Here is a 20,150-nt window from a genome sequence, read left to right as displayed (position 1 = left end):
GCGGTCGGTTGGCAGCAGCAACTACGTTCAACTGAACTTCAACCAGAACAATACCCACCCGTTGACTAAGCGATGTCGTGCTGTTAACAAAGCCACTTGCGTCACGCGTCTGCCGCCATGGTCCATTAACTCCAAATTTCGCAGCACTGTCCTAATGGAAATAGTCGTCGTAGTTGCCGCTGCCAACCGACCGCGTGGTGAAGAGATGCCAAGCTGGACTTCAGTCACGTACGGTAGTTTTAATTCGACATGGTACCACGGTACTATAGGTTTTAATTTTAATGTTGACTGTGCCTTACTCTGGCATGTTATAGTAATTTCATGCTTCTGAAGAAGGCTAGATTAAATTAGCCGAAACCTGGACGTCGGTTCAATCCCGCGTCTGGCCATCCTGATTTAGGTTTTCCGTCATTTCCCTAAATCGCTCCAGGCAAATGCCGGGATGGTTCCTCTGAAAGGGCACGCCCGACTTCCTTCCCCGTCCTTCCCTGATCCGACGAGACCGATGACCTCGCAGTTTGGTCTCTTCCCACAAACAACCCAACCCAACCAACCGAAACCTGGTAAAGACCAGAAAATTTGCGAAACTTGAGGCTGATTCTTCAAAATATTAGTACTTAGAAGTGAGGACACTCGATGATCATTACTAAAGTTTTCCAGATACCGTGTACCACCTTATCCAATGGACAACTGTGATGATAGGAAGCAGCTTAGATGTCTTTGTAAGCTGTTCCTCTCTTATTGCTGAGTGTCATAGTTATCGTTCCGTGGTAGAACAATGCACCATGATGGATGGGATGTGACGTATAGAACACTGCACTGGGGGTGAGTTTTCTCGTTGCAGCTTCCTCCGCATAATCGATGCCCGGTTGGAGAAGTAGTTAGGTAGCTACATAGAGTGAATTTTGCTAATAGTCTAACATTAGAGAGGGGCATTGGTTTCCTCCATGACGCGTAACTTAACGTCTCTCGTCTCAGAAGAAGATGGGATTCTAGAGAGGACCAGTTTACACTTCTCTTTTCCCAAACTGGGATAGGTTAAACACACGCAAATCGCCGCGGTGGCGTCCTATTGAAAGACTTGCACCCAGCCATCTAGCCACACGCAGTTAGTACACTACTGGCCATTAAAATTGCTCCACCACGAATACGACGTGTAACAGACGCGAATTTTAACCGACAGGAAGAAGATGCTGTGACATGCAAATGATTAGCTTTTCAGAGCATTCACAAAAGGCTGGCGCCGGTGGTGACACCTTCAACGTGCTGGCATGAGGAAAGCTTCCAGCCGATTTCTCATACACAAGCAGCAGTTGACCGGCGTTGCCTGGTGAAACGCTGTTGTGATGCCGCATGTAACGAGGAGAAATGCGTACCATCACCTTTGATAAAGGTCGGATTGTAGCCTATCGCGATTGCTGTTTATCGTATCGCGACATTGCTGCTTGCGTTGGTCGTGATCCAATGACTGTTAGCAGAATATGGAATCGGTAGGTTCAGGAGGGTAATACGGAACGCCGTGCTGTATCCCAATGGCCTCGTATCACTAGCAGTCGAGATGACAGCCATCTGCACGGCTGTAACGGATCATGCAGCCACGTCTCGATCCCTGAGTCAACAGATGGCGACGTTTGCAAGACAACCATCTGCACGAACAGTTCGACGACGTTTGCAGCAGCATGGGCTATCAGCTCGGAGACCATGGCTGAGGTTGCCCTTGACGCTGCATCACAGACAGGAGAGCCTGCGATGGTGTACCCAACAACGAACTTGGGTGCACGAATGGCAAAACGTCAATTTTTCGGATGAATCCAGCTTCTGTTTACTGCATCGTGATGGTCGCATCCGTGTTTGGCGACATCGCGGTGAACGCACATTGGAAGCGTGTATTCGTCATCGCCATACTGACGTATCACCCGGCGTGATGGTATGGGTTGGCAATGGTTACACGTCTCGGTCACCTCTTGTTCACATTGACGGCACTTTGAACAGTGGACGTTACATTTCAGATGTGTTACGACCTGTGACTCTACCCTTCATTCGATTTCTGCGAAACCCTACATTTCAGCAGGATAATGCACGACCGCATGTTGCAGGTCCTGTACGGGCCTTTCCAGTTACAGAAAATGTTCGACTGCTTCCCTGGCCAGCACATTCTCCAGATCTCTCAGCAATTGAAAATGCCTGGTCAATGGTGGCTGAGCAACTGGCTCGTCACAATACGCCAGTCACTACTCTTGATGAACTGTGGTATCGTGTTGAAGCTGCATGGGCAGCTGTACCTGTACACGTCATCCAAGTTCTGTTTGACTCAATGCCCAGGCGTATCAAGGCCGTTGTTACGGCCGGAGGTGGTTGTTCAGGGTACTGATTTCTCAGGATCTATGCATCCAAATTGCGTGAAAATGCAATCACATGTCAGTTGTAGTATAATATGAATACCCGGTTATCATGTGCATTCGTTCTTGGTGTAGCAGTTTTAATGGCCAGTAGTGTATTACGGCGAGGCGTTACCTTGAGCAGGGTGACCAGCCCCTGGCGCGCGGTGGCGGCCGGTGCGGCGTCGGCGGCGGAGGCGGCTTCGTCGTCGTCCACGGAGAGCTCGATGCCGTCCAGGTGGTGCGCGTAGAGGCGTCGCGCGGCGTCGCGGGCCAGGGCCAGGCGTCGCGACGGCGAGGTGAGGGCGGCGCGCGCCACGGCGCCGCTCAGCCGCAGGCCCAGCACGGTCCGCAGCGAGGGGCTGCGCGCGCGCAGCAGCGACGCCCCCGACACGTCTGCGAACACCCACTCCTCCTAGTCACTGGCGCAGGGCACGGCAGGGGGGTGTTTACAGTTTTCTTTTCTATAATAAGTGTACGGTGAGGAGACAAAAGTCGTGGGATGCCTCCCAGTATCGTGTCGGACCTGCTGTTGGCTAGCGTAGTGCAACAACTTGACACGGCACTAGTTCAACTCGTTGGAGGTCCCATTCGGAAATATTGAACCGTGCTGCCTCGATAGCCATCCATAATAGCGAAAGTGTTGCCGGTGCAGGATTCTGTGCACGAACTGACCTCTCGATTAAGTTGCATAAACACTAGATGGGATTTATGTCGGGCGATCTAAGTGGCCAAATCATTCTCTCGAATTGTCCAGAACGTTCTTTAAACCAATCGCGAACAAGTGTGACCCGGTGACATAGTGCACTGTCGCCCATAAAAATTCCATCATTGAATGGCTGCAAATGGTCTCCAAGTAGGGGAACATAACAATTCCAATTCAATTATCACTTAAGTTGAACCAGACGACCCACGCCATTCCATGTAAAGACAGCTCACACCACTACCAGTTTTCCCAGTGTCTTGTTTACAGCTTGTGTCCATAGCTTCGTGGGGTGGCGCCGAGCTCGAACCCTATCATCAGCTCTTACCAACTGAAATCGGGACTCATCTGACAAAGCCATGGTTTTCCAGTCGTCTAGAGTCCAACCGATATGATCACGAGCACGTGACCGGCACTGTAGGCGATGTCGTGCTGTTAACAAGTCCACTTGCGTCACTCGTCTTCTGCCATAGCCCATTAACTCCAAATTTCGCAGCACTGCCCTAATGGATACGTTCGTCCTACATCCCACATTGATTTCTACGGTTATTTCACGCAGTACTGATTGTCTGTTAGCACTGACAACTCTACGCAAACGCCACTAATCCCTATCGTTAAGCGAAGGCCACCCGCCACTCCGATGTCCGTGGTGAGAGGTAATGCCTGAAAATTGGTATTCTCGGCACACTCTTGACACTGTGGATCACGGAATACTAAATTCCCTAACGATTTCCGAAATGGAATGTTCTATACGTGTAGCTCCAATTACTACTTCGCGTTCAAAGTCTGCTAATTCCCATCATGTGGACATAACTGCGTCGAAGTCCCCCCTCTTAACTGGGTGGTAACGTGCTCGCCTCCCATGCAAGCGGGCCTGGGTTCGATTCCCGGCCGGGTTGGAGATTTTCTCCGCTCGAGGACTGGGTGTTGTCGTGTCTTTATCATCATTTCATCCTCATCACTGGCGCCCAAGTCGCTCCATGTGGCCTCGACTGAAGTAAGATTTTCACTTGTCCGCCGAACTTCCCCGAATGGGGCCTCCCGGCCAGCGCTGCCATAGGTTCATTTCATTTCAATCACGTCGAAAACCTTTTCACACCAATCACCTGAACATAAATGAGAGCTCCGCCAATGCACTGCCCTTTTATACCTTGTATACACAATACTGCACTATATATGCATGTCGCTATCCCATGACTTTAGTCACGTCAGTGTATTTCGTAATGTGTGCCCTTGGCTATATCTTCCCATAAATTTGAGGCTATAGGGACATTTCGCTTTTCAGAAGAAAATTGTGTTGGAGGAAATTTTTGTGCCATTATGCCATGATTCCAATTAGTTGTCATGGAATTGATGGTCACGGGTTATTTAGATGAGAAGAAATAAATTATTTACTCCGAAAAAAATGGTACTAGTATTGGAAGACAAACAAGCATTAAGACCAATTTAAATACTAAAATAGTTATTCGTGTACATATTTAAGAGAATCCCCCATGTTAGCCTACTGGCTTTCGAAAGAACTCGCGATTTTGACTAACATAAATAACAGATATTTGCACCAGGCATAAAGAAGGGGACCCAAACTTTATCACCTTAGTACGTTAGGACCTGTATAAGCCATGAAAGATTATGAACTAGTCTAAAACTTGGTAGATATACAGAGTATCTCAAAAGTCCGTTAACACTTGAAAATTCAATACTTGACGGAATAATGTAAGTAGAGAGGTAAAAATTGAAACATATGCTTGAAATGACATGGGGTTTTATTGAAACAGAAAAGTGCAAAAAATGACCAGCAGATAGCGCTTAACGTGTTGGTCGTTATTCATAAACAATGCCTGTTGTCGAGGGACGATTTGGTGAACAGAACTGTGCAGCATGTCAGTACGTATGGTGAGAAATTGTGACTTCAGGTCACGGATTATGGTCTGGGGACCTGGAAGGCCAAGTGTGACGGAAGCGGTGGCTCGGCAAGCGATCCTCACCAAACGATATGCGCAAGAGATCTTTCACACGTGTTGCAATATGGGATGGAGCGCCATCCAGCATAAAAGTTTTACCATCAAGCAAGTGTTTATCAGCCAAGCTAAGAATGATGCGATTTTGTAACATATCGGCGTACCTCGCACCCGCCACCCCCACAGTGTGAAAAGCAGCACCCCACATTTCACCGATGGAAAAGGGTCCGATCACGATTGATGTGGTAAGTCCACACAACACCGTGACTCTCTTGCTATGCTACTGGTTTCCACAAGAGTTCTAAGATTTTTCGGTACCCCAAACTCTTCAGTTGTCAGTGTTGACGCACACTGGGGTGCTTCGTCGATCCAGCTCCTTCTTTTGGCCTGTTTTTGCTCTCGTTTCTGGTACTGAAACAAATGTGTGTCAAGTTTTACCTCTCTACCTACATTATTCTGTGAACCAGTGCATTTTCAAATGTTAACAGACTTTTGGGTCACGCTGCATATTCCTGAATTTATTCTCTTCTCGTAGGCAATTTACAATACCTTGTTACAAGATATTACAATCAGTATTTGACATAAATATTAATACTGCAAAAACAAAAATACAGAAAAGTGTTCTTAATTTCGTCCCACACAAAAATTCTCAAAACTGTAATCAATTTATAAATACTCTTCCATTCCGACATTACAAAACACTTTCATTACCATGAATCACCTGAAGATCATGAATCAACGATGTTTTCAAATTATTTTGAGCGTTTTAACCAGGTATCACATATGAATAGTAGTCAGAAACTGAAGTGCACTGCCCATCCGTTTTTTTTGTGTTGTTCAGTAAGAATTTTGGGTACCTGACGTGAGAAAAGCTTTCGAAATTTCACTTTTCCAGTAACAATTTCATGAACTAGTGATCATTAGATTTGCGTAACTTCCATAGCAAGGGCACTAAGTGTTAACTTACGGCTGTGCTTAATCTTCTCTTCAATCGTGTGAACCAGTTCATCAGTAACCACAGACGGGCGTCCACTTCGTTCTTCATCGTGCACTTGATCACGTTCTTCATTGAACAGTGTGACCCATCTTCTAACCATTGAATCACTTACAGCATTTTGTCTTTAAACCTCGGAGATTTTCCGATGAATTTCCTTTGGTTTAACTTTCTTTGCATTTGGAAAACGAATCACAGGTCTGATTTCACCGCAGCGGCATTTTCAATTGCGGCTGACATTATAAGAAGCACTACAAAGCACACGTCGGCAGCGGCGATCTGAAAATGGCGTACGTCTTCTCCTTGAGTCAGAGTTACTGCCGCGCATGCTCGAAACTGCAATCGTAGCGCTGCCACGGATAGAAAAAGAAACGGAAATTACTTTGTGAACGACCCTCGTATGATAAAATGATCGATATCGCTAGGTGTGAAGTTCGTATTGTAATATGGTTTCCGAATGCAGAAAAGTCCAACCTATCTAAATGTACGGACAGATAAACGAAGTTTTTAGAAACTTGAATGAAGCTTGAGGTAGGAAATCGAGCATCACATTTAATGGCGAACAAATGTTCATGATGTAGAACGATCAGGCCGATCTTCAGTTGTGACGAACTCAAATCAATGATTGAAAAAATTCAACAGGATAGACGCTTCACTATTGATAGAGTAAGCTCGTGCTCTCCTGAAATTTCACTATCTGTTCTTTATCCGACTATTAGCGGTGGTTGGCGCTATAAAAACGGGTGCCATATGAGTTCTTCGACTTTCGATGGATGAATACAAAAAACAACGAATAGAAATTGCAGACTTTTCGCATTCGGTACGAGAAGGACAGTGACGAATTATGAACCACAGTATTACTGGTCACAAGAAGTAGGCCTCGCATACAATTTCAGAAACAAAGCGTCAGTCACGATCTCTCAGGTTTTCTAGGTGTGATTGATTAATAGTGATCTTCCGGGTGCTCAGCCGAGTTATGGTTTCACTTTTCTGCGCGATATTTTGATGACCTATCCAGCCATCTTCTTCACGTGCTGCGAGTTTTGTTGTTACGTGTACTCGCTGTCTGGACTCCAACCAGACTGTAAGCTACTGTTGGTCTCACCTCACGCCGCCATTTATAGGCGACTTCGATTCCCGACGTTCACTGCGTCCTTCGGTGCTCTTTTGCCTTACAGAGCACACACTGATCCTCCGTGGAACGCAAATTCCCTCAGTGTTTTTTAACTGTGGTAGATGTGATGGTCGGCGAGATGTTAATATATTGATTTCCGGCAAAGGACGCATGGATGCCGGGAGTCGAACTCGGCTATAAATAGCATCGTGTGACTAACAATAGCTCACAGTCTGGTTGGAGTCCAGACAGCGAGTACGCATAACAGCAAAACTCGGAGCATCTGAAGAAGACGGCTGGGTTGGTCATCGAAATACTGTGCAGAAAATGGAAGCAACAAATCAAATGAGCGCCCGGAAACTCCTATTAAAGCGCCAGGCACTCAAAGGGCGTCACGTCATCACGATCCGCATCAAAAAAAGCAACAAAACTGTTATGGAACCAAAGAGGCTATAGCCACAGTGTTTTAGGATCGAAACGGCATCCCGCTCATCGACTTTATTTCCAGACGAGAGACCATAGATACAGAAGTTGTGGTATCGATAGCTACGATGCCACAACGTAGGTGCGGTTTGCTAGGTTGGCACTACGACACTGACACCGACGACAGCGCCCACCAGCCGGCGCTGTGCAGCTCTACGAGCGCCGCTCAAGATTCTATCCATTTGATTCCGAGTAGACGACCAAGCAACATTGTTTCTATTTCATAGTGGGCGAGCCACTACAGATTTTGCCTGTGTAACTTTTGTGAGCTTTGATACATTCGGCTCCGCACCTGTGTCCTCCTCTGTGCAAAGCTAGGTAATCACATTATCTATTTACGTTAATATTGTTGTGATATAGTAAAACCATTTCTAAGAGCAGTACCGAGAGATTTTCACCTCACCTGCTCCTACTCGCTTCCTACATTCGGCCTACCCTTCAGTTTAGAGGAGCAGACTCACGCGCCGCCTACCGGGCGGGATATGGTTCAAATGGCTTTTAGCACCATGGGACTTAACTTCTAAGGTCATCAGCCCCCTACAACTTAGAACTACTTAAACCTTACTAACCTAAGGACATCACACACATCCATGCCCGAGGCAGGATTCGAACCTGCGGCCGTAGCGGTCGCGCTGCTCCAGACTGTAGCACCAGGCGGGACACAGAAGAAGTCTACTTTCAGACCCTTCACCGACTGCGCCGTTCCGTTGGAAACAAAAAGGCGTGGTTTATCGTCAAGTGGCATCGTAGTTCTTCACGATAACGTTCGCCTGCGTTCTGATGTTTGACGAAGGATTTATTTCGGTAGTTTAAGTCGGAAGTTTTTGAACATCCGCCTTGTGGATTGGACTCGGCCCCGAGTGACCACCATCTTACTCCCAAACTGAAGGATTGTTTTGGCGAAGGGCACTAAGGAAATAACAGTGAAAACAAAAAGAACATTAGTGGGTGTTTCAACGACTCAGTGGCCACTGAGAATGCGTAAGGTATAGGAGAACTTGTTGAGTGATACGAAGACGTAGGAAAATAGGTAAGATACCGGAATATGTTGTAAAATTCGTTTTCTTTCTTTCTCTTGAGAAAAATATATGGAAAACGAAATGACCTTTTCTTTTAGAATAACCCCCGAACATTATAAGTGGTGAATGTAACTCATCCATGAAAGAAGTGGCTTATAAGGCGCTTGTTCGCCCGATTCTTTTATTTGGGGTCCCCATCAAGTAGGACTGATAGAGAAGATACAGAAGATCCAACGAAGAGTTGCGCGTTTGTCACGGGATCGTTTAGCTGGCGAGAGAGCGTTACGGAGATGCTAAACAAGCTCCACTGGTAGAAGTTACAAGAGAGGCGTTGTGCATCCCGGAGAGAAATGGGTTCAAATGGCTCTAAGCACTATGAGACTTACCACGAAGCATTCGCAAATGCAATACAAAAAGGAGATAGTAGCAGTGGTGCATGAACTACCTTCCGCCACACACCAGATACAAAAGAAAATTAATGCTGTACTGTCATCGAGTTCTGAGCTACGTTGAAAGTTTCAAGTCTCTAGTTCATCGGGAAGTTGGTTTAAAAATCAATTGCAAAATTTGTACCGAACAAACAGGAAAGCGATCTTATAAGAACGCGTTACAAAGAGACTTAGAGCTTTAGAAACGGACCACTTAAGAAGAACACATAGAATTTTCCGATCCGACCATGTAATGTGGAAATAAGAAAAAAAAAATGACTCAAATGGCTCTAAGCACTGCGGGACTTAACATCTGAGGCCACCAGCCCCCTAGACTTAGAACTACTTAAACCTAACTAACCTAAGGACATCACACACATCCATGCCCGAGGCAGGATTCGAACCTGCGACCGTAGCAGCAGCGCTGTACCGGACTGAAGTGCCTAGAATCGCTCGGCCACAACCATTCCGGACAGAGTTACTATTGAAATTTCGGGACAGCACTTTTCAGGACGACTCGGACAACATATTACTTCCCCTTACATACATCTCGCGTATTGACCACGAGGAGAAAATTCGAGAAATTAGAGCCAGTACAGAGGCTTACCGACAATCATTCTTCCGACGAACTATTCGCGAGTGGAGCAGGGTTGGAGGAATCAAATAGTGGTACCCAAAGTACCCTCCGCCACACACCATTAGGTGGCCTACGGAGTATGATGTAGATGTAGGTTGTGCATTCTGCAGAGCATTAGTGTAGAGTCCAATCAGGAGAAGAAACCACGTCACCTCGTCTCTCCCTTCATTGGTCAGATTTACTGCGACGACAATCTCCAAGTCACAAGGAGTGAGCGAGCTACTTTCCGGTTCAGTGGCACCGCTACTTAGACAGTACACGAGGCAGCGAACCCGCTACTTAGACAGTACACGAGGCAGCGAACCCAGACAAGTGAACTGCGCTGGCGGTGTCGGTTCCAGCAGGTGTCCACTCGCCCCCGGACCGGTCCAGTGTTTTGGTGAGGTAATACTGTCCGCGAGGAGACGCGGAGAAAGTGGGGCCCGGGTTGTCACGTCTGTACTGCGGACAGGTACTTCATTACGGGGCCGGGGCAGAGTGCGTGGCGTGGCGCGTGGGCGGGCTGTCTGGGCGTGGCCGGGGCCTGCGAGGGCCGCCGCGGTCCAGCCGGAGAAAGCCGCGCCGGACACTCGCGACGCGCCGACAACGCCCTGGCCCGCGCCACCCAGTCCAGCCCGTGAAGTGGACGACAGCCAAACTCTATAAATTGTCGCCGCCGCTGCTTTCTCTCCTCCATTAGCGCCCGATTGCGAAATGGGGTTGCGCAAGGGGACTCCTCGGCGTGACCCCAAACGGGGTGCGGTTGTGGTCCGGTTTTTTCGACCACATCGTCCGCGGCCTTCAGCGCGTGCACCGGTTTTATTCTCGAGTTTTCCTTGTGCGAGAGGTGGCCGGACTGAGGATCAAAGACCAGTAAGCATTTAGGACAGGAGAGGGCCTTCAGTTATGTCTTATTTCCGTCGTGTACTGGGTGACCCGAAAGTCCCTTAACATTGAAAAATGCACTTATTCACGGAATAATGTAGGTAGAGAGGTAAAACTTGACACACATACACGCCTGGGATGACATGGGCGCTATTGGCAGCAAAAATAAGTTCAAAACGAGGCCAACAGATGGCGCTGGACTGCAACATGTCAGTGACGTCGCATGACAATCGTGTATAAAATGAACTGTAGTGACAGAGGGAGTCAGATGTGCCAGTAATGGCTACGTGTAGCTTTTACAAGAAAAGGCACTGTTCGCGAATCTTTAATGTCGGAATGAAGAATCCGCTACTGCAGCTTTACGATCCTATCACCATAGATCCCGTGACAAGTGTCGCTGTGAAGTAAATGGTAATGAAGTTCAAAGCCATGGATTGTTTAGGTGATGGGCCTCGTAGTGGCCGAGTGATTCTAGGCGCTTCAGTCCGGAGCCTCGCTGCTGCTACAGTCGGAGGTTCGAATCCTGTCTCGGGCATGGATGTGTGTGATGTTCTTAGCTTAAGTTTAAGTATTTCGAAGTCTAGGGGACTGATGACCTAAGATGCTGAGTCCTATAGTGCTTAGAGGCATTTGAACCATTTTTGATGGTCCCCGTAGTGGGCGACCAGACGCAGGTGCTACTGCTGCTGCTCGAACAGTTCAGGAAGAAATGTAGGCTATAGCGGGTTCATTTCCGCATGGTGAAGCCAGCGTTCCTGAAGGCTCACGTCGCACCAGCATTCCACCCAATACTGTTTGGAGAGAGTACTAAGGCGTATCATCCAGTGCTATCCGTACAAATTCCAGAGTCATCATGAAATGTTAGCTGCCGATTTTGTGACGCGGACCGAATTTGCGGTGTGGGCACTTCAGATAATGGGGGAATATGACACTCGGTTGTCTAACGTGTTGTGGACCGACGATGTCCATTTAATACTCCAAGGATCTGTCAACATCCATAATTGCAGACTATCGGCTACCAAAAATTCTAGAAGTGTCGTGGAAACCCCATAGCATGACGAGAAAGTCAGGGTGTGGTGTTCATTTGCCACACCAAACGTGAACGGATCCTTTTTCTTCGAAGAAAAGCGGGATACTGCTTTTCAAACTGTCAGCGTGACAGGAGTGAATTACACTGACATGTTACAGAATTGTGTCATCCCTCGCCTGGCTAATAAACGCCTGCTAGAAGGTACGACTTTTATGGTGGATGGCGCTCCACCGCATATTGCTACAAGTGTCAAAGACCTCTTGCACTCATCGTTTGGTAAAGATCACAAAACTGCGGAATAGCTAAATTTGGATGACCGGCCGCAGACTTGAACCGACGTCCTCTCGATGTTGGTTCCAGAGTCTTACCGCTGTGACACCTCACACCGGCAAAGCCGTGGACCAAAATGAATACAAAATGATTACAAAACTGGGTAAACTTCCGACAAGCACGAGGATCATATACAATGATTCATTTACGGCTATCTGTTCAAATGGTTCAAATGGCTCTGAGCACTATGGGACTTAACTTCTAAGGTCATCAGTCCCCTAGAACGTTGAACTACTTAAACCTAACTAACCTAAGAACGTCACACACATCCATGCCCGAGGTAGGATTCGAACCTGCGACCGTAGCGTTGGCGCGGTTCCAGACTGTAGCGCCTAGAACCTCTCGGCCACACCGGCTGGCCGACTATCTGTGTACATCCACCTTACAATTCCAGTATCGACCCCACGTTGAAAATATACTAGTGTGCAAAACTTTTGCATGATGTGTCACTGCCAAGTAACATAGTTCGATGAAGCTTAGAGCATACGTAAAAAGAACTGCTACAGTATAGTACAGAAGTTAAATAGAATAAATACGCAATCAGACGAACAGAAATGACTCTCTTATTCAGACAATAAATAAGGTCACTGCGATTTATGACGGTCTCCCGGACATCAAAAACACGCAGGACATGGTTTTCAATTTTGTGTGACTACCGCTGACGGCAGCGGGTGCTCTGCCACTTGCTGCCGTGTTGGCGATGAGGTCGGTAAGGAGTTCTGGTGGTGGAGCGTTCCGTTCCTCCAGCAGCGCGGCTGACAGCTGCTGGATCGTCATTGGTGCGTGTGGACGTGCTGCGATACGTTTCCCTAACGCATCAAACACGTTATCGATGGGATTTAAGTCGGGAGATGGGGCAGGCTAGTCCATTCGCTGAATATCCTCTCTTTCGGAGAACTCCACCTACGATGTTCGATGCGGTCGCGTGTTGTCATCCATAAAACTGAAGTCACGTGCCACGAGGGGAAGGAGTACAGTTTCGGAATAACGTTGACTGGTGAGTGAACGTCTTCGAAGATTTGGAAGTTAGTACGCTCATGCAACGTACTGCTTCCCCACACCTGGGCCAACAAATCTGATATGTTCGATAATGCTGAACGTACCCTCATACGGTGAGAGGCGGGAAAACGTAATGCAGCCTGGAACATTGTCGAATGTGGTCATCTCATGGCGTTTTCCTCCCAATTACCTTCTGTAATATACTGTAGCAGTTTTTTGGTCCGAGATTCATCGAAATATGTCCTTGGCAGTGGGATATCATGCAAAAGTTACTTTAGTTGTCATGTTTTGCACTCCAGTATAATCACAAATTACACACGCAAACGTTCCTAGTGAACTATTCTATTAGTGATAACCGTATCAAAATCCCTACAGCAATTTCTGAGATTAACCTTCACATACAGACAGAAAAGTGGTTGAGGAGAGAGAGAAGAGAGAGATAGGGAACGAGAGAGTTGGAGAGAGAAGCTTGCGGCCTACACAACAGGCGCAGAGGACGTACAAGGTCGACGCATCCGCAGAGGGCCCTGTGGTGTGGCAGCGTGCGATCCAGTTGCACCGCCAGCTGGGAACCTGACGGCTCTAGTAATGTGAGTGAAGTAGCGACTGTGCCTGTTTGTTCGGGAAGATCGCAATGCTACGGAGAACGCTTGCCATATCGGGCTGTGTATCTCAGTTCACAACGCCTGAAGCCTAGATGTGGAATGTGTCAAGTGCGTAAGAAATGCCCACATGAACCAAGGCCTTTTTTTTCTTTTTAAAGCTTAAAATTTTTATTACCTACCCCATTCCCTTAAATGGTAAATATTTCATATATAATACTTGTAGATTTATTTATTAATCCTATTCAAGAATACATCTATGGTATAGAAGGAGTGGTCAAGGAGATACGACTTAATGAATTTTTGAAACTATTACTCTTGTCTGTCAGACATTTAATTTCAACTTGTAATTTATCGAAAAGCTTTACAGTACCATACTTTACCCCTTCCTGTGTCAAAGATAGGTGAAGTAGGGGATAGTGTAAGTCTTTGTTTCTTCTGGTATTATAATCATGAATGTCACTGTTGTTTTTAAACTGGTCCATGTTGCTGGGAACAAATTTTATTACTGAGTAAATGTACTGTGAGGCTATTGTGATAATTCCTAACCTTTTAAACAGATGCCTACAAGATGTGCGACTACGACCTCCACACATTATCCTAACCACTTTCTTTTGAGCAGTGAGTACTTTTTGCCGAAGTGTTGAGTTACCCCAAAATATTTTCCTGTATGACATCAGAGAGTGGAAGTATGCAAATTATATTAGCTTGCTATTTTCTATATCCTCAAAATTAGCAATTATTCTGATTGAAAAAGTTGCTGAACTTAGTCGTTTTAGGAGATCCAAAATATGAATTTTCCAATTAAGATTCTCATTTATATGTACATGCAAAAACTTAGTATGCTCTACCGTGGCTACTGACTTCTGCTGATTTGTTATGTTTATTGAAGGAACTGCTTGCACTAGAAAATTGGATTTACTGTGTGTCAACGTTTAGAGCAAGCCCATTCACAGAAAACCAATCAATAACTTTTCCAAAGGCATTATTTGTATCATTTGCTATTGGAGTTTCTTTTACCCGATTAATAATGATGCTTGTATCATCAGTAAATAGTGTCAGTTTAGCTTCTTGTTTCAGATAAGAAGGGAGATCATTCATGTACATCAAGAACAGAGGGAGACCCATGATCGAACCCTGTGGAATATCTAATGTAATTTCACCCCAGTTAAATGAAGTGGGAAACTTCCTTAAATCACTTAAACCAATAAAGAAACTTTTTGCTTCCAATTCTGTAGATATGACTCAAAGCACTCATATGCCGTACCATCTATACCACAGAATTTTAATTTCTGTAACATAATGTCATGGTTCATACAATCAAATGCTTTGGATAAGTCACAGAAAATTCCTATTGTGACACTTTACTATTTAAAGACTCAATAATGCGGGCAATGGAATTGTATATTGCTGTCTCAGTGAAACAACATTTTTGAAATACAAGATGTGATTTAATAAGTATCCCATTAATGTTGAGATGGCTAACCACTCTTGATTCATTACTTTTTCGGTGATTTTTGACAGTGCTGTAAGCAAGGATACTGGCCGAAAATTATTGACATCTGTGGTGTCCCCTTTTTTGTAGAGAGGCTTGACAATGGCATATTTTAACCTGCCTGGTAAAATACCTGGAGTCAGTGATGCATTACAGATGTGACAGAACATCAGCTGTAGCTATTCCACATGTTTTAATATCTTGTTAGAGATGTCATCTACTCCAACAAAATATTTATTTTTCAAAGATTTAATGATTTTCCTTATTTCACAAGAGTTTGTTAGATGAAAACTAATCTGACTAGGATTTTTCAAAAACTGACTCTTCCATGTACTGCTTGGCTTTTTCTTTTGAACTACGAGTATTTACACCAATTTTTTCACCTACACTTAAGAAACGGTTGTTAAATACATTAGCTACTTGTGTGCTGTTGGTTAAGATGATCTAATTCTATTTAATAGTAATGCTACCTACCCCAGTGGTTACTTTCCCTGTCTCTCTTCTAACAGTATTCCATACTGATCTGATTTTGTTGACCGAGTTTTAATTTCATATCTAATATACATATTTTTTGATTTTCTGATAACTTTTCTGAGTATGTTACAATAATTTTTATGGTTTAAAATTACTTCTGGATCTTTACTAATACTTGCTGCCTCATACAATTTTCATTTACTTTCTAAAGACACTTTAATACCTGTAGTGATCCAACGTTTCTTTGAACACTGTTTAGTGTTACATTTATTAACTTTTTTGGGTCAACAGTGTTCAAAAAGGGATATAAATTCATCAAGAAATATGTTGTACTTATCATTGGCATTTGGTTCATTATACACATCTCCCCAATTAACATTTCTTAAACTTTCTCTGAAGTGCTCTATAGATTCCGTGTTGACCAGCCTTACGCTTTTACTTAATGGTTTCTGAACTGTACAGCCTGCTAGGTTTTGTACGTTAATCAGTTTTAAAACATGGTTTGGTAATCCATTTATCACAGGGAAAGCATGTGTTCGTTTTAAATCCTATTTCTGTACAAATACATTATCTATTAGAGTTCTACTGTCTTGAACTATACGTGTAGGGAAATTGATCACCGATTCTACATCATATCTCATTAATAACACTTCAAGTTCACTTTTCCTATTAGAATTGGTTAGAAAATTTCCACTGAAATCACCATAGGTTAATAACTTCTTTTTGTTTGACAGACAGCATAATAGGGAGTCAAACTTTTTTATCAATAGCTCCCAATCTTCTAATGGGGACTTGTACACTGTTGCTAATATCAACACTACATTATCTCTACTGTGTACTTCGCGGAAGCTACACATACTAATAGAGAAAATAGTCTTCCTATACCGAATAATCTAATATTTATGTTCATGATAGAAAGGAAACAATATCTGCTGAGAGAAAACTGGAACTTTCGCCGCACCATCCAGGGCGCAAAACTCTTGAGCAGCTAGGCTCCGCCTGTCACTAACGTGAACAAAGGATAAGTTCTAGAGGAGTAACACCTCGTTAAAACACGGTGTTCTAATTGTCACGGCTGCTATAACCTTGTGAAGGAACATTGTCAGGGTTAAAGAAGAAAGTAGTTAACGGTTCTGATAGCGGAAGAAGACCTATGCCTCGACGGGCGACACGTCTACATAAGTACTGCGCAAGTCACAATACACTCTTTAAAGGAGGGCACCATTACTATCCATTTTCTTTGGTATTCCATTCACGTAGGTAATGACGGAAAATGGTTGTCAATATGCCTAAGTACGCACCCTAATTTCTTATCTCACTGTTACGATCCCTACGCGAGATATACGAGAGCGCGCTGAAGGAAGGAAAGGAAGGAAGATTGGGTTTAACGTCCCGTCGACATCGAGGTCATTAGAGACTGAGCGCATGCTGGTATTGCGTCAAGGATGGGAAAGGAATTCGCTTGTGCACTTTGAAAGGAACCAACTCGGCATTTGTCTGGAGCGATGTAGGAAAATCACGGAAGCTCTAAATCTGGATGGCTGGTCGCGGGTTTGAACCGTCGTTCTCATGAATGCGAGTCCAGTGTGCTAACCACTGCGCCACAACTTCACCTATGCTTGCATCACTTCATCAGTATCAAAGCGAAGTCCTCGAAGGTGTTCTTTAAATTCTGGAAACAGATGAAAATCAGACGGAGCCAAGTCGGGAGTGTATGGGGGACGATCGATGACGATGAACCCAATGTGTCGGTCTGTTACAGATGCCACAGCGGTCGTGTGTGATCTTGCTGTGTCACGCAGAAGGAGAGGGTGTGCCACATGTGTGGACGAACTCTTTGAATTAGAAACTCGATTGCACTACGCTGTTCCTCACGCACCGATATAGTTCCGTTACGTACCGCCATGCTACACGCTACAATTCGGAGCACTCTAGTGGCAGACGGCTGCAAATATGTAGACATGAAGCATAAAGACGTGGAATGCTAATAACGTTTGTTTTATTTAAAAAGCTTTAAGAGCTATCACATAAAAAATCGGAAGCATTGCAATTCAGCACGCCCTCGTACGATGGAGATAACAAAATGGTCGTAGTGTTGCTCGAACAGTCCACGGGTGTACTGCCGGTCCATAGTGTCCAAGGTCCATAGTGTCCAAAGGGCCCGTTGGACACTATGGACCGGCAGTACACCCGTGGACTGTTCGAGCAAGAAATACGCCGGGAGAAGTTGAAGAATCAGGTCGTAGTGTTATTCGAATACAGTTTACCTTTTTGTTTAACATACAGGATTTCGTGAAACTTACGTCGACCTTCATCCAAGGACTCCAGTTTGACTTCCTCGTGCATTTCTGCTACACTACAACAATGGCTATGCTGAATTCGTACGATGTCTGTCGCCATACCTGTTTGATAAGGAATCCAAACGTTGGATCAATATTCTAGAACTCGTCGCACTACTATCTTGAATATCCCAGTATCCTTCCAACAAACGCAAGTCTTCCATCGGAATTCTCTGATACTGATTTTACGTGATCGTCCTGTTTCATATCACTCCTTAGTGTTATCCCTATATATTTATACGGCATGTTCACGACCAATTTTATGCCACACGACTCTTTGTCTTTGTTATGGGTGTTATCTTCATTAATCCGCGTTTAAAGAGAGCTGCTGTTGCAAAAACAGAAATAATGTCTGATAGGATAGACGCAATCAGTGATTTCACAATGTTACTTTTAATCCGTCTTGATTGCAAAATGTTTATTCATATGATCGGTTTCGGTTCCTCTAGAACCATCTTCAGATCTGATATTTCGGTTACAGGAGTAACCAGTCCAAACACAGCAACTAGATGTGGAGCAGCATGTGAAAGTTGCTGTCTTTGGACGGGTTACTCCTGTAACCGAAATATCAGATCTGAAGATGGTTCTAGAGAAACCGAAACCGGTCATATGAATAAACATTTTCAATCAAGACGGATTAAAACTAACACAGCTGCTATTGATTGCAAGTTTTTCTACAGTATATCGGAAGAAGTAAACTCCGTATGGAAGAGGGGTTTGGTTTCTTTAGATTAAATGGAGCTAACGTCGTTAAGTTAAGAAACCCATAAATAATTCCAACGGACTGAAAGTAAGCGACATGACAGCCTCATTACTGGGCTTCCCGAGAAGCGGACAAGGGACATCCTACATCTACATCTACATGATTGCTCTGCAATTCGCATTTAAGTGCTTGGCAGAGGGTTCATCGAACCACAATCATACTATCTCTCTACCATTCCACTCCCGAACAGCGCGCGGGAAAAACGAACACCTAAACCTTTCTGTTCGAGCTCTGATTTCTCTCATTTTATTTTGATGATCATTCCTACCTATGTAGGTTGGGCTCAACAAAATATTTTCACATTCAGAAGAGAAAGTTGGTAACTGAAATTTCGTAAACAGATCTCGCCGCGACGAAAAACGTCTTTGCTTTAATGACTTCCATCCCAACTCGCGTATCATATCTGCCACACTCTTTCGCCTATTACGTGATAATACAAAACGAACTGCCCTTTTTGCACCCTTTCGATGTCCTCCGTCAATCCCACCTGGTAAGGATCCCACACCGCGCAGCAATATTCTAACAGAGGACGAACGAGTGAAGTGTAAGCTGTCTCTTTAGTGGACTTGTTGCATCTTCTAAGTGTCCTGCCAATGAACCGCAACCTTTGGCTCGCCATCCCCACAATATTATCTATGTGGTCTTTCCAACTGAAGTTGTTCGTAATTTTAACACCCAATTACTTAGTTGAATTGACAGTCTTGAGAATTGTACTATTTATCGAGTAATCGAATTCCGACGGATTTCTTTTGGAACTCATGTGGATCACCTCACACTTTTCGTTATTTAGCGTCAAGTGCCACCTGTCACACCATACAGCAATCTTTTCTAAATCGCTTTGCAACTGATACTGGTCTTCGGATGACCTTACTAGACGGTAAATTACAGCATCATCTGCGAACAACCTCAAATTTTAACACGCGAATGAGGAACCGGAACATGTGAAAAGACTGAAGATAATGACAAAATTAAACATCTGGCTGTAGCGACAGTGACAACATGGAAAGATCTAGCGTAAGCTCTCTCTCGCTTATTCTCTGTTGTCGGGCGGCTGCGTGCTGTAGTGTTATGATATGTTTCGTAGTAAAAGAAGGCCTGTGCAGCTACTGCTGTGGCATTGCTGTAAATTAGAATGTCGGTCAGTGTACTCACCAGAGACGATCTTGAGCCCGAAGTTGTCGGAGACGACGGCGGCGTCCTTGAAGACGATGTGCGTGCAGAGGCAGGGGTCGAGCTGGTAGACGGACAGCCGGCCCTCGTAGTAGCAGAGTAGCGCCTTGTCCGACGGCGCCAGCGCCTCCACGGCGCACGCTGCGGACACACACAGCGCCGGCTGTTACAAGCGCCCAACCAACCATCCACTGTGCACTGTGCCACTGATATAGACACAGGTTTGAGGAACATACAGTGCGTGCTCAACTGCATCGTTTGTCCCGCGTGGATACGTAACACATTTGTCCAGCTGCAGTTTCTAGATAAATTTATGTGTACAGAAAGGAATGATTCTTCCTCTTTTTACATTTGATCCACTGTTAACCTT

At 45.0% G+C, this 20,150-nt stretch overlaps 1 protein-coding gene across 1 annotated transcript in view; it reads right to left on the bottom strand.

The window, feature by feature from the left end:
• Nucleotides 1-20,150, bottom strand: part of LOC124775479 — a gene marked incomplete at its 3' end in the record, with an annotated part of 225,567 nt that overhangs the window by 87,634 nt on the left and 117,783 nt on the right. Inside the window, exons 4-5 of the mRNA XM_047250312.1 lie at nt 19,763-19,921; nt 2,515-2,774 (exon numbers count right to left, since the gene is read on the bottom strand). Of these exons, the coding sequence (XP_047106268.1) occupies nt 2,515-2,774; nt 19,763-19,921 (419 nt within the window). The remainder of the gene's footprint in view (nt 1-2,514; nt 2,775-19,762; nt 19,922-20,150) is intronic.

The sequence above is a fragment of the Schistocerca piceifrons genome, chromosome 2 (assembly GCF_021461385.2).
Source record: "Schistocerca piceifrons isolate TAMUIC-IGC-003096 chromosome 2, iqSchPice1.1, whole genome shotgun sequence".
NCBI lineage: Eukaryota > Metazoa > Arthropoda > Insecta > Orthoptera > Acrididae > Schistocerca > Schistocerca piceifrons.
This window is presented reverse-complemented; position numbering and strand designations above follow the sequence as displayed.